The 15,084-nt window shown below is 33.8% G+C and overlaps 2 protein-coding genes across 3 annotated transcripts; one reads left to right on the top strand and one right to left on the bottom strand.

Moving 5' to 3' along the window:
* The first annotated feature begins 3,257 nt into the window (after positions 1-3,257).
* LOC117916108 (probable serine/threonine-protein kinase PBL9) lies at positions 3,258-7,098 on the top strand. Of its 2 annotated transcripts, XM_034831960.1 has the most exons (7): positions 3,258-3,456; positions 3,688-3,806; positions 4,750-5,075; positions 5,176-5,311; positions 5,417-5,559; positions 5,674-5,797; positions 6,061-7,098. In XM_034831960.1, the coding sequence occupies exons 2-7, from the start codon at positions 3,755-3,757 to the stop codon at positions 6,606-6,608; spliced, it is 1,329 nt and encodes a 442-aa protein (XP_034687851.1). In that variant the 5' UTR covers positions 3,258-3,456; positions 3,688-3,754; the 3' UTR covers positions 6,609-7,098. The 2 variants fall into 2 exon arrangements, with proteins under 2 accessions (XP_034687851.1, XP_034687850.1); XM_034831959.1 differs by having other exon boundaries at positions 3,258-3,806.
* A 779-nt stretch (positions 7,099-7,877) lies between these two features.
* LOC117916107 (serine/threonine-protein kinase PCRK1) lies at positions 7,878-12,029 on the bottom strand. Its single transcript, XM_034831958.1, has 4 exons — positions 11,336-12,029; positions 10,513-10,773; positions 9,226-9,348; positions 7,878-8,890 (listed from the first exon to the last, which is right to left on the bottom strand). The coding sequence occupies exons 1-4, from the start codon at positions 11,720-11,722 to the stop codon at positions 8,330-8,332; spliced, it is 1,332 nt and encodes a 443-aa protein (XP_034687849.1). The 5' UTR covers positions 11,723-12,029; the 3' UTR covers positions 7,878-8,329.
* Between the last annotated feature and the right edge of the window lie 3,055 nt (positions 12,030-15,084).

Below are 15,084 nucleotides of genomic sequence, written 5' to 3'. Positions count from 1 at the left end.
GGGGTTAATGTTTAATCTTAGCTTAATAGAAGTAATAAATAATTAGTTCGAGTCTAACCTAACCCGAGGGCTAATCTAAAGACATTCAATAGAAGTATAAGTCAATATCATTTTTTGAACTCGGATTGACGAGATTGTATTCTATTGATAAAGTTATATTTTTATATATTTATGCTAAAATATAAATAATAAGTGTGATAAAATTTTAAAATAATAATAAAGAATAAAATTAAATTCATATATCTTTATGTAAAAATTAAGGTTACAAAAAAGTTTTTTTAAAACAATTTTTAAGAAATGTTTTTTTATATTTTGTAAAATAAAAATTTATTTAAAAATATGAAATGTTTCTAATCTATTTTTTATTTTTTATTTTTAAATATATTTAAAAAAAAACTTTTTAAATGTCATGTTTTATTTTTTAATCACCTTTTTAAATAGTCATATAAAACAAATAAAAACAATAAAAAATAATTAAAAGATATTTTATAAAAACACTCTTGTTTCATATTTTTACAAACATAAAGTTATTTTTTATTTTTTTATTTTTAATTATCAAATATATTTTTTTTATAGAAAACACAAAATTGTTTTTAAAAACTGTTTCCATATGAAACTAAAGTTTTTTTTTAAAAATAATCTTCTATTATAAGATATAATTATAATTTAATATTTTTTATTAGCAACATAATAAATTGAATAAGATAATATTAATTTTAAGTATTATCAAAATAATAAATCCGAATAGAGACAGACTTGAGTTGTGAAAACTCTACTTCAAATCCAACTCAAATTAAGTTAAAATTGAAAAATAAAAAATTAACTTAACTATAACTTAAATATTTAAATTGCTTGTCTAAACCTATTTAAAAAGTGGATTAGGTTTAACTTAACAAATCGGTCCAAGTTACACCCTAATTTTATATTTGAATTTATTTTTATAAATTATATGCTTGACAAGTTTTTTCCTCTTGGTTTGGTAGTTTATTTATTTTGTACTTTTCAATCAATTTTTACAATTTTGACTTCATAAATTATAAAAAATATAATAATTATTATTAATAATTTTTTTTAAATGAAAATTCGTTCGAGTTACCTATCCAAGGTGGCCAAATACAACTAAAATAAGGATACATGTCAACAAAAAGATTGTCTTATCATAGTATAAAAATACAAATACATCAATCATTTGACATGTCAAGTACGTGCATAAAATTATTTATTCATTTATTTATGATTTATATTGATTTGAGTGGACAAAAAGGAGACAAAACAAAATTAATGTTTTCATTAAAAAAATAAAAAAGCTTTGAATTTTGAACAGGGAGAGGTATACAGAGACAGCATAAATAATGGTTCCCGTTCAACAAGCTTAGAAGATAAATTCGTGTTGGAAGGTTCCAAGCAGATAGAAAGTCTAAAAATCATCACGTGCTCAAAAGTGGCGGCCACAAAAGGGGTGAAAGAGTCGAGCGACTCAAGCCCCATGTTTTGTGGGACAACCCTTCAATGATGTGCTCTAAACCACGACTTCTAATTCACAACGATGCCCCAAGCCGTGAGCTCACCGTCACACTAAAAAATTATATGAATTTTAACGGATTCGAATTAGATGTGATTTTATTCGTATCATAACATTATCATAGTATAATTTTTAAAAGTGATATAAACTTTAAAATACTTAAATTAAAAAGGTGTTTAATAAAATTTAATATTTATTATTTAATAATTTAAATTAATTTTAAATTAAATAATATTTAAGTTATTAACTTAAAATTTATTACCTAATTTCTATTCTAAATATCAAGATTGTTTAATAACAAACTTAAAATTTATTTTAAATTATTAAATTAATATATTTATTTTCATAACTTATAATTAAGAAAATGAAATTGAATAATAATGAGGTTGTGAAATAATAAAAAAAATCGTAAGATAATTAAAAACAAATAAGGATAAAAAGATAAAATAGAAATGTAAACTTTTAAAATTATTTATTATTTTAAATCGTACTATTAAAATATTTTATTAAATATACTTAATTTACTTAATAACTTAAATTAAATTATTAAATTATTTTACCAAACATCTACTAAATATAATTGCATTTATGTTATAATCATTTTCATTTATATAACCAACTTAACAAATGAGTCAGATTCTAACTATTAAATCATTCGACTCATTGACCTTGATTAAAATAACTAATTTGTGATCCAATCAAGACTCAATTGGTTTAACTTATTTAAATTTATTAATTTTATATATTTAATAAGTAAGATATTTTATAATGATAAATATGATGGAGTTAAATAAATTAAGAAATTTTAATTCTAATTTACTTTCTATATTATAATTAAACTTTTTTAAAAAACAAAACTTGAAAATTAGAGGGAATACGATATTTTAAAATAATACATTTATAAATTTAAAATTTTAAATAAATAAAAAGTTACAATGATATTATCAGGATATTTGTGTCCATTGATTTATGTTGTAATTGAATTTATTTATAAGACAATTGTCCTCTTAGTATTTACTATTTAGGCTGAAGTAAAACGTGGAAGACTATACTGAGCTGAAAATGTTGAACGAGAGTATTAGATATGATTGGATATTTGATTAGATTTAGTAAAAAGAGCAATGGCTTTATAACTAACATGAAGATATTATCTTTTAAGAGATATTTGCATTCATTTAATCACATCCTTTCAAATACCTTTTTTGAATAAATATTTCATATATGTATTGGAATTTTGGAAAAGCAAATCCAACAATTATTCATGTGATAAATAATTTTGTTGAAAGAAGAGCATAAAAATATGTGGCGTAGAGGCAGGACATAATGCAGTGTGAGAACGTAGAAGCAGCGATGGAGGTGAATACGAAATAGATTTCAGAATTCCAAATAATGATAATAAAACAAGGGATTGGTGGGGGTGGCCCGGGTGGGGGTGGGGATGTGGGGGCAAAGCCGAGCGAGCCGAACGAAGATAGGGATTGGGGAGCCATGTTGAAGCATCGAGAAGTGGGTTCTTGAAAAGTTATCAGACGGCTCAGGATGACAGCAGCGCTGTGCGGGCGGGCTTATCTGATGCCTACTCACTCAATATCTACGCTCAGAGAAGAGAAGAAAACAATTTGTACATATATAAAATGGCTGAGCTTTGAGGATATGGGGACCAGCAGCACGACGACCCGCTATTAATGCTATTCCCCTCACCTTCCCACCCCCCTCCCCTCTCCCTCCCTCCCTCTCTCTCTCTCTCTCTCTCTCTCTCTCTCTCTCTCTCCAGCTCGAGCTGTATTAGTGTACCAAAGCTCAGCCCCAGTCAAACTATCTTTTTCTCTTTTTTCCATCTCTAACTTAGAGCAACAAGACAAGCACTGGAGCGAAAACTCCTTTCTTTCTCTGCCGGGGTTTTGTAATACGGGGTTGGGTTCACAAAAAAAGAGGTGGATTTTGGATTTCTCGTGTTTTCGCATCTGGGTTTTGTTTTTCAATTGAATTTGAAAGTACCCAAAGCATTTCTGCGGGAGAGGTCTGTGTCCGTATAAGAAACCTATCTCTCTGTCTTGAAAGAGAAGTTCTAGATTTTCGGACCCAGATCTGCTTCTTTTCATGTTTTTTTGTTCAAGTCTCATAAAGCTGGGCAAAGCCCTAAGTTTTATGCTTGTGATTTGTAGGGCAGAGAACGCTTTGGCGAAGGAGGAAGGCAAGAGGGGTTGTTTGTTTTCTGGGAAATAACTTTCCATGGGGGTTTGTCTAAGTGCTAGAATCAAGGCTGAGAGCCCATGCCACACAGGTATTACTCAAATTCGTCGGCTCTTTCCTGGTAGCTAACAACAATATTGTAGTGTATTTATTGATTTTTGTTGGTCTGGCCGTTAAATTTTGATTTGGGTTAACTGAATATTTTTGGGTGGTTTTTATTACCCTAATTGGAGATTCTATTTTGAGGTTTGGTTTTTCTCTGTGCTGCTACCTTTTCCTAAAATTCCTTGTTTTCCACTTTGAACTTTGCTTTTTTTATATGGGTACGAGCTTTACACTGTGTTTGGACCCATAGTCTCAAGAGAAAGTAATTCAATCAATAGTGATGAAATGAAAGGAATCAGATTTCTTGATATGTTAGAAAATTTGCCTATTGGCCTCTTTTGTAGGTTGATAACTATTTCATGGAGTGAGTGACCACAACATGTTATTCCTCTCTTTCTATTTCCTTTTGCTCCTTTTGTTGCTGAGGAACAGGAGGAGAAGAAAAGCAAAGTGAAACCTTACGGATTCTGTGGTGTTGGATCTTGTAACCAGATAAAAAAACTCACTTATGTATTGTATTGGCTAAATTGACATTTCCTCCTCTTAGGAAATAAGCAGCAGAAACTATAGAACTTCATATATGTATACTTTTTTTCCTCTGGTTTTTGTAACAACCAAACAGGTTAATATTTATTGATGCAGAGACACTTAACCCAAATGTTGTTTGTTAAGGTGAATCATAGAAGAGTGGTATTTTGATTGAACATTTGCAACTTATGGAAGCTATATTCCTCCAGACGAGAGGAAGTGGGGGTTACTGGAAGATATAGATTTGGTTTAGAGTTTTTTGAGTTAATTGTTTCTGGACCTCAATGGCTTTTGTTGAAAAAAATAATGGATGATCAAGCTCTATAAGACAGGATTTATTTAGACTAGTAAAATGTGTGTAAAAACTAACTTTTATAGATGTTGTCCATTGTCTTGTGCAGGGGGGAGTTCAAAATATGTTAGCACTGATGGAAATGAACAAAACAGTACAAGTAGCAAGCTCTCCGTGGCTTCATTGCCTCCAACTCCTCGAAGTGAGGGTGAAATCTTGCAGTCCCCAAATTTGAAGAATTTCACATTTTCTGAGCTCAAAATGGCTACCAGGAATTTCCGCCCTGACAGCGTGTTGGGAGAAGGTGGTTTTGGTTCAGTTTTTAAGGGTTGGATTGATGAACAGTCATTTGCTGCTGCCAGGCCTGGAACTGGCATGGTTATTGCTGTGAAGAGGCTTAACCTGGAAAGTTTCCAAGGTCACAAGGAGTGGTTGGTGAGTTTTAATTCTCCTTGCTTAGGACTCTACATTATGTAGGATGGTTTGCTAAGTCATACCATTTTCTCAATCTCTTATGGTACCGGTGATCCTACAGGCAGAAGTTAATTATCTGGGGCAGCTTTATCATCCTCATCTTGTGAAACTAATTGGTTTCTGCTCAGAGGATGAACACCGGCTTCTGGTGTACGAATTCATGCCAAGAGGCAGCTTGGAGAATCATCTATTTAGGAGTGAGTTCCTCCTATCCATCCCTTGGTTCATGACCCACTTAATGAACAAAACAAGTTTCATAATGTTCGATGACCAACTCATTAATATTGCTTTTGTTGTAACAGGGGGCTCTTACTTCCAACCTCTTTCTTGGAATCTCCGCCTGAAGGTTGCTCTTGGTGCTGCAAAGGGCCTTGCTTTTCTTCATAGTGCTGAAACGAAAGTGATATATCGGGACTTCAAAACTTCAAATATCCTGCTTGATTCAGTATGTGACCAGTGAAGCAGATAGACTTCACACTCCTTCATGGTTGCATTTGATGAATTCCAGAAAATTTACTTGCTTCTTTCCACTGATTCCTATTATAACACTTTGTCACAGAACTACAATGCAAAGCTTTCTGATTTTGGACTGGCCAAGGATGGTCCAACAGGTGACAAAAGTCATGTCTCTACTAGGGTCATGGGGACCTATGGATATGCAGCTCCAGAATATCTAGCCACAGGTATCATTCAATGCACTTCTTTGTTTCACGGGTGAATACTGTTTGGAATTTATTATCATCTGAGGGATGTGCAGTAGATGAAGGTCGAATCCATGCTCCTTCCTTTCATTTTTTATCAACTGATGTGATTTCAGTGATTTGCTTTTTGTCAAGTATTTATGGAGTATTCAATATTGGGTTGTCAGGGGCTGCTATTGTTATGTTTTCTTTATCTCTTCATATATTGTTTCTTATGATAATGACCCCACTTCTACTTATTTTAGGTCATCTGACTGCCAGGAGTGATGTATATAGTTTTGGAGTTGTTCTCCTGGAAATGTTATCTGGTCGAAGAGCAGTGGACAAGAATCGGCCTTCTGGAGAACACAATCTTGTTGAATGGGCCAAGCCTTACCTGGCCAACAAACGCAAAATCTTCCGTATTCTGGACAACCGTCTTGAGGGTCAGTACTCACTGGAGGGAGCCCATAAGGCATCTAACCTTGCATTACGATGCCTATCTACAGAAGCCAAGTTCAGGCCAACTATGACTGAGGTTGTAACAGCATTGGAGCAGCTCCAGGACTGCAAGGAACCAGAAATCACCAACAACCCAAGTGGTGGGATGAAGCATAGAAGACGAAGTGCAGATGATGTCAGGAATGAAAAACCTCCTATTGCTACCCCCTATCCCCTAAGTGCAGATGATGCTAGGAAAGAAAAACCTGTTATACCTTCTGCTCATCCACAAAGCGCAGACTATGCCAAGAAAGAAAAGCCCACTACTGCTATTGCTTATCCAAGGCCATCAGCTTCCCCACTATATACCTAGTAGAAAAGGACATGGAAGAACTTGGCATAAACTGCTCTCGTTTCTATCTAAATATTTGGCAGGCAGCTTGGCAGTGATCCAGCAACTCAGGCGGTTCTTGTATTTTGTTGAATGACTGTACAGTTCATGTTCTCACTAATGTATTCAAAATCAACTTCTGTTGACAACAGTCCCCGTGAGGTAACCCAAACTGGTATATCTCCTTGGATTAGAAAACAGCTTGGCAATCCTATAAGAAAGAAAAAAGAAAAAAGAAGAATAAAAAACAGCCTGGAGAGAAGGGGATGTGTGCAAGTTACGTCCTTTTTTCTTCCCTCCTTTTTGGGTTGGGGTGTAATTGTATCTCTATTATATATATTTCTTTTTCAGGAGGATGTGTCTTATCTCCCTTTTCATCTGTATTCAGCTTGTGTAATGTGACATTATTGATGTTCTTTTTCAAGAAAGAAAAGGAAGTTGAGCTAATGAGATCTGCATAGGTTGGGTGGAATTGTGCTTGCGCTATTGTGCTTGTGCTTGTGGGGAGAAGTTTGACTTGTGTGTATGGTCTTGAGCCATCATCATTGAAGAGCACCAACAAAATGGTGTTAAATGCGTAGCACATTACAGCAGGAAAGTTGGGAGCGGATTGGTGCTAAAGCAATGACGGGGCACACGTGGATATGTCTGCCTATATAACTATGTTTGGGACTTAACAGAGCTTTCCAATATCTCAGATTGGTCCACAGCACCACAGCACTAGGTTAAAAGGGCTTCCGGAAGGGACCCATGTCTTAAATCTGCACTCAACCCCAACAGCCACTAGGCCTCTCCAAATGGGGCTGTCTCCAAGGGATAAGATGGGTAGGGCCGGGCCTAGAAGATTTCAGCCGAAACCAACTCAACAAAGGCTTCCTCTACAGCTTGACCCAAGCTCCCTGAATTCTGGTTGGAATTAAGTTTCCCATTCAAGAGGGTGTTGATAAAATTTAATACTTCTTACTTGATGATCTAAGTATTGATGTTCTTTGAAAATTTTTTTTAATTTTTTTAATTATTAAATTGACATATTTATCTTCATTAATTTTAATTAATATTTATTTTTATTAACTTTAATTAATTTAGAGCAATAAATTTATTTGTTAAATATTCATATTAAAGAATTTTAAGTGAATAAATAAATTACAAAATATTTATTATAAAAAATGATTCCTAGATTTGGGGTCACTTGTAAAAAGAGACTCTTAGCATCTATTAGGAATTAGCACATTCACAAAATTAAGCATCAAATGAGGTAAACTTGAAGAGAATTCTCGACTTCAAACCCAGAAGATACTTCTACTTCTACTTACAACCATAGGTGATATCCACAAGAGAGAGAAGTGGGAGGGGGCATTGTGTGCTACATAACTGCTCTGTTGGATCGTCATCACTGCTCTACAAACTGACTAGTATTTAAGATAATACTTCTTATATTGATTGGCATCATCATGGCCAAATCTAGGACAAAACACATTATATATAAATTCTGGAGAAGGAAAATGTGCCCCTCTCCATGTTCATCCAGAGGCATAAATGCCCCTTCATTTAGCTTTCCTCACCCTATATTTACAAGTATCTTGCAAACAGAAGAATGAAGAGAAAAATAAATACCCTCCAAACTTCAAGGGATGGCAAGCTTCATTTTTCTATTGAAAGAATAGAATGTGCTTGTCCACTGCAAGCATCTTTCTATTAGCTTCTTACCAGGTTCTTACCATACCAGGGGTCCAATTTCTCCAATCTAACTTCCCGACAGATTTGGTTCTTAAGTTCACCATGTCTTTGAGATCAAAAACCTTCCTCAGGTAATTGTTCCCCTGTTTGATGGGCTCAGTTTCCTCTTCGGCTTCTTCCTTCACATTGTCAGTTTCATTGATGGGTTGTGGGGCAACCTCTTCTTGGGGTGCTATCTCACTAATAATGTTTCCCAGGATCTCAACCACCTCACTCATTTTAGGACGGGATTTTGGCTGCTTTGATAGGCATTTGTTAGCTAGGGATGCAAGCTTCTGAGCTGATTTGATGCAATACTCTCCTTCAAGTCGCGGGTCTACAATAAGATGAAATTTCTTTGAGTCTGAGACATAAGGTCTCACCCATTCCAAGAGCTTCTGCTCACTACGAGGAAGGTTTCTCTCCACTGCTCGCCTTCCTGTGATGAGCTCATATAGAACCACCCCAAAGCTCCATACATCACTCTTTGCAGTTAGCCTGCCAGTGTGAACATATTCCGGAGCTGCATAACCAACTGTACCTACAACCTTTGGAAAATAAAGTAATAATCAGTGATAAGAAGACATTTTTTTCACATACAAGCAGGAATGTCAGGATTTGTTACCCAGGCAAGGGATCAATCAGAAATAATGCATCATCAAGGTTCCTCAATCTACTTACATGGTTCAAATTCTACTAAAAATCCTTAAAAGTGGATTAAAGAGTACAGGTGGAAACTTTTGGAGAAAGCATCAATTTCATTTGAGTTATCACTAATAAATTCACCTGGCTGGAATTTATTGAATTTATATCTAAACATCCAGAGGAAGTTCCAATGCCCAGGCTTTTTGTTTACGTCTTATGCAGGGATAGCTGAACTTACTGATGTTGAAACATGACTAACTCCTTGACTTGGTCCTTGCCTAGCCAGTCCAAAATCAGAGAGCTTTGCATTAAAGTCCTCATCTAGCAGAACATTTGATGTTTTAAAATCTCGAAATATTAGCTGCAGTAAATGATAATGAAGGGAAATTAGAAAATTGACAGTTCCTTCAGAGATACAGACCATAGAGTCAGACACTATACAACAACATTGCTGCTCTTCCCACCTTTCTTTACCACCATTTTATCACCTTGCAAAAGTGTCAAGTGGTGAATGGAAGAGAAAAAAGGTGAACAGAGAAAAAAAATTACAAAATTCTTTTGTTCATATAATCACCACTTTCAAATCAGCAACATGGTAAAGGTGGGAAAAGAAGCATTTTGCAGTAATAGATATGTAGCTGCCTCTGCGTTTATCAAATTTCATCAAACAAATGAATAAACAAAATTCTCCAATAAGAACAGATATGGGAGAAACCAATGCAGATAGCCTGATTTTGGTTCTTGTTATTGACTCCCCTTGTGAAATCCTCATTGGAAAGTATTGGAATTTTTCATATCCAAATTTGAGTTTTTTTGAAAGGGAAAGATCACTTTAGACATGAAGAATCAGAATAATGAGTGAGGATGCAGTCATATGATGAAACAACTAGAACTCCTCCTCAAGGGCTTGAATGATAAAATGGTGGGTTCTGACATTTCAATGACAAACAATGTTACATCAGTTATTTCTTCAACGGCATTTCTTTAATGGGCAAGTGGTTACCTTTGATATATTTGATCTATGATGCAATAGGCATTGCATAGGATGTCAAAATTACATTATAACAGCAGCATGAACTTTTTCATGGAAGCGTTAGTTTTTTTAACTTTACTTTGGTAACAACTATTCAGAGTTTCATCATGAAATCTTAAAACCTCACTTCAGGAGCTTGGCTTTCTAATCAACTTTTTTGTACTTCTCATTTATTTAACACATCTTCCATCTTCTCACCCCTGTAAGGAAACAGGAAACCCATTCATTTCCTACCCGTAGCAAGTATCAAAGATCTCTCACTTTCTTTAATTAGCCTTCTCCAACACAATATATGACCATTAAAACAATGATGCAAAAAGCCTATTCCAGTTTCAGAATGAACTTAATATTAAACTCTTTGCTGTGCCAAAAGGTCTATGGCTAAATGTGTCCTCAGTCAGCAACGGAATTAGGGATAATTACCTTTCAAACCGCAATCTAAATGTTTTTAATTCATGAGGTGCATCTGAACTACAGAAGAGAATAAAATACCTGAAAATCCATTTCTTCATGAAGGTATGCCAAACCACGGGCAGCATCTTGAGCAATCTTTAGTCTTGTCATCCACGGGAGCGATGATGGTACCCGAGCCAACAGATGGTCCTCCAAGCTTTTATTACACATAAGCTCATAAACCAATAGCCTTTGGATCCCTCTTTCATCATCTTCTGCACAGTATCCCACTAACTTCACCAGATTTGGGTGCTTAACTACACCTAAAAAGTTCACCTCGTTGATCCACTCCTTGTGCCCCTGAATACCAGTCAGATGCCCTCAAATCAGAAATTATACATATGCAGTAGCGGATTAAAAAGCTAACAAAATAGAAGACCACGATGTTCTTTTCGTATTCTGTAATCGTTTAAAAGGTAGTAGTAGTGTATCTTGAATTCAATTGGCGAACAGAAGAATTGCCCAATTTGCATTCTGGAACAGTCACTATAATTGCAAAAAATCCAACCATTACATGATAAAATAAAGGTGATAATTAGAAATTTAAGGCAAAAACATTTCAAAAACATCAACTGCAAAAGAGATGGATTCCAGCATAACAATTTCGATGTTTTCTAGTGTCATCATTTGCTTCTTCAAACAGTAAGTCAAAGCATGCATTCCAATTCATCGAGTTCATAGGACAACGCAAACAATCCATTCAAAAATTGGAAAAAAAGATAAAAATTGTTAAAAATTTCAGTTAAAATAAATTTGACAATGTCTGAAATTTTTGTGACTGAATGCAGCTAAAATGAACAAAACCACAATTAGTTTCTTATTGAAATGAAATGAAGTAAAATAAATAAGAAGAAGAGCATGCCTGGAATCCATTTCGATTCAACTGCTTTACAGCAACATCCATCTTTGAATCAGGAGCTTCATCAGCATGAACCCTCACCACACCTCTGTACACGCACCCGAATCCTCCCTCCCCTATCATCAGAGCTCTACTAAACCCTCTAGTCGCCGATTTGAGCTCCGAGAAGGTGAACACCCGCAGATCATTGGCCCGCCTCTGCGCCAAGAACTCGTGGAAGGACACGGAGTCGGAGAGGTCCCTGGAATCAAAGTCGAACTCGGAGCGGCGGACGTCAGCACTGCTGGAAGCGACGCTGAGAGAACGTGCCCAGGAGACCTTGGAGGCCCTGGAAAGGACGCCGTCTTCCTCCTCTCTTCTCTCTCCGTTGTTGAAATGGAAGCACTTCATTTCTCCGAAGGATTACTCTACCCAGAATGCATCGAGATAATAATATTCAATCGTCTTAGAAAGAGAGAGAAAGAAAGAGTCAAATGTAAGGAGGATGAACCAACTCTGAATGTGAATGTGGAAATATTATTAGAAAATTAGGCGGCAACAAAAATTAAAACATAGTTTTGTTTGTTTTCGTTTTTATAAAACAAAAATAAACAATAGAAAACAAAGAGAGCAGGTGTAGTTTCTGATATCTTTTGGCCCATTTTATCTTCTTCCACACCCTTCTACCGTGCCGCTTCCATCCATTCTTTCAGCTTCAATCACAACCGCTTTTCCTAACGGAATGCAAACTCCAATCATACGGCTTCTATTCATCATATCATATCATCCAACTGGAATGTAATTTTAAATTTTTGATTTTTTAAATAAGGAAAAATTAAATATATTTGAAGAAATATGTATAAAAAATTTTGTACTTGCTTTAAAAAAGAAAGGAAGAGACGAGGTCACGTGAGTCAGGGAAAAGCAAGGGTTGAAGCGGAGAAATTTGAAAATTGGTGAGGGCTTCAGGTGTAATTTCGCTTCAATAGGTCCAAACCCATTTGCAGAGTTTTGATCCAGTCTTGGTTTCTAGAAGTGCGCATATTCCAGGATCATGACTTCAATAAAATGGCTTGGCTTGACTTTATGCAACGACTTCAATCCTTGCAGCCTTGGATAAATCCATCTTAACATAAATTCCCTTGAAATTTTTTAAGTAATGTTGAATTTTTTTGGCATATGATTTTGATTAACCAACCGTTACATCACCAATAATTGTATGTGTCATATTTTAAGATTAAGGGGTATTTATATTTATTATTTATTAAAGGAAATAATAAATGTACTTGTTTCAAAAAAGAAATTATGAATTTATGTGATAAAAATAATTTTTTTTTTCTCCACAACAAAGATAAGAAAACACGATTGATTATCAAAAAATTGTTTTCTATTTTTTATTTTTAATAAAAAATATTAAGGTATTTTTATAAATTATATTTTAATTATTTTTTAAAATAATTATATAAGTATGTAAAATAATTAAAAAAAAGTATTTGATATAAAAAATATTTAAGGTTTGCAAATAGTCTTTTATTTTAAATAATATCAAAAAATTATCTTTTTAGAATTATCTTAAAAAACAGTTAACAAATAAGATTATATATTTCTTTGGTTATCTTAATTTTAGGATTTTTTTCTAATATATTTTTGTTTAGAAATATTGCTATTTCTTTTCTTATATAACTTATTTATATTTTTGAAAAGAAATAATAAAAACTATGACTTCCATTACAAAATTATCAAACTTTTTACCATTAAGTTTTTTAAAAATTTTTAATTTTGAGATTTATCAATTAATCACTTTTAAATTCGAAAAAAAAAATCTATAATTTAATATACACAAATGGGTAGGTAGGGTACGTGAATAACCTTTCCGGTGGGCTTGATTTGAATTGGGATTGGTGGTCCATTGGAGTGGGCGATGAGGCTCAAAACTAAGGACCATTGAAAAAATGGGCAAAAAAAAAAAAAAAAACATCTAGAATGAAACGTTTTATATATTGCCTACAAATTAGGTAACCCATGGATCAAATTCCAGTGGAATTGAGGGGATAATAACACCCCACCAACCCACCACCCAAAGAGGAGAAAAAAAAAAGTCTAAAAAGGAATAAACCCAACCTTATTGAAAAATATTTTTTTGGTTATTTCTTGAACATGGAAAAGGGTTTGAGGTGATGAGATTTCTAAAGTAGAAGTGACATACACTCCTGCCCAATTATAATTGTAATGATCAAAAGACAGCAGTCTCCAAATCATGGAAAATGAGGAACCATGCTCACGTCTCATCCTTTTCTTCTTTCTATGTGGCGTATCTCCTAAGGATTAGAATCAATACTACGGCATATGTCCACATCAGTTGTTGGGTTCAAGTGCCCTGCTCACGCTTCACCATATTTATGGTTACCCAAATTTTAATCAACCTATTTAAAATCCATTTGTTTATTATTCATTGTTTTTACAGCATGAGTGGTTGGAGTGGTAGATGAATTATTTCCTTCATTATTAATAATTATGTTCTGTTTTCATGCACCCATCACTCTATATACTCCATCAAACTTTTGATTTCAAGCCCAATCGATTTGGGCCAAAAATTGAAGCCCAAGCTTTAGGTGGGGATGGACTAAGATCCCGGGAAAAAAAAGGAATATCGGATGCGTGTCTAATTCTCATTGGAAAGGAATCAACCCTAAACAGACTTCAGTATCCCGTCTAATACAGTTTGACATGCAGTGATACCTAATTAGCCCAAAATATATAATTGTAAAAAGAATATCAAGAGAACAGACGCATAGTTGTCTAATAAAATAAATCAAGAGACAGGGATTCAACCAAACATCTTTTCCTAAGGTAGGATGTAAATGTCAAGTGACGATTGCTCTGTCTCTTAAAGGGGGAGTTCCATCATATCATGTTCGAGTTCCTTTCATCACAATTTACAACCTTATTATTAAAGTCAAAGTCAAATTTTCGAAAAACAATATTTGTATTATAAAAGTTTCATTAAATATGAAAAAGAATACTACAAAAAATAATATTTTTTTCACGTTAAGTTATTTTTTAAGTCATAAAATCTTTAAATAAAATTAGTCAAATAAACATAAAAAGTTGTAATTAAATTTAAAAAAAAAAAATCCATTGGATTTTATTATATTGAACTCTTGAATGACTTTAAAATATTATTTAAGCTAAAATTGGTATTGGAATTGGTTTTGGTTCAATTAATCATATAAATTGAACCAAACCAACTTTGCTAATTTTAATTTGATTTATTATTTTTTTGTTATTAAAGCATGGTTTAATTTGAATGAACAGTTTGACTGGTAGTGATTTTAGGAAATGTTTTTAAAAAAATATTAGGCGTAAAACAAAATTTAAGAAAAACTTCTAAAATTTTGAAAAATTACTTGAAATGCTTTTAAAAATCAAAAAAATTATTGGAAGTGTTGGATGATCAACCTATAGTGTTTTGTGCATAAACACTTGATAGGTGAGTCTTCTAAAAACACAATTTCACTTAAGGCAATTCAATTAGAAATACTACCAAATTCACTATGATCCAATTATTCGTTGTACTAAAAATTTGACTTCTTGGTGTGGAAAAACCCTTTTGAAAGGAGTGGTCCATGGACTTGAACCATCGGCTGGGCCACAGGCCCTTGTGTTGTAGTTTGGGCCCAAGTCGTTTGCATTGTTGCTAATTCCAACGTTTTACAGAAAAGAATTTCAAAACTTATTTGACTAATAAATTTCTTTGGTTAGATCATGTTGTG

This window comes from Vitis riparia, chromosome 6 (assembly GCF_004353265.1).
Source record: "Vitis riparia cultivar Riparia Gloire de Montpellier isolate 1030 chromosome 6, EGFV_Vit.rip_1.0, whole genome shotgun sequence".
Taxonomy (NCBI): Eukaryota; Viridiplantae; Streptophyta; class Magnoliopsida; order Vitales; family Vitaceae; genus Vitis; species Vitis riparia.
The sequence above is the reverse complement of the archived record's forward strand: the minus strand, read 5'-3'. Positions and strand labels throughout refer to the sequence as shown.

Excerpts from the sequence above, each read along its gene's own strand:
- LOC117916107 (XM_034831958.1), bottom strand. The coding sequence starts at position 11,722 with ATGAAGTGCTTCCATTTCAACAACGGAGAGAGAAGAGAGGAGGAAGAC. Across the intron at positions 9,349-10,512 it reads ATGAAGAAATGGATTTTCAG|CTAATATTTCGAGATTTTAA; the intron begins GTATTTTATTCT and ends CATTTACTGCAG. Across the intron at positions 8,891-9,225 it reads TTAGTCATGTTTCAACATCA|GTTGTAGGTACAGTTGGTTA; the intron begins GTAAGTTCAGCT and ends TATTTTCCAAAG.
- LOC117916108 (XM_034831960.1), top strand. The coding sequence starts at position 3,755 with ATGGGGGTTTGTCTAAGTGCTAGAATCAAGGCTGAGAGCCCATGCCAC. Across the intron at positions 3,807-4,749 it reads TGAGAGCCCATGCCACACAG|GGGGGAGTTCAAAATATGTT; the intron begins GTATTACTCAAA and ends TGTCTTGTGCAG. Across the intron at positions 5,076-5,175 it reads AAGGTCACAAGGAGTGGTTG|GCAGAAGTTAATTATCTGGG; the intron begins GTGAGTTTTAAT and ends GTGATCCTACAG.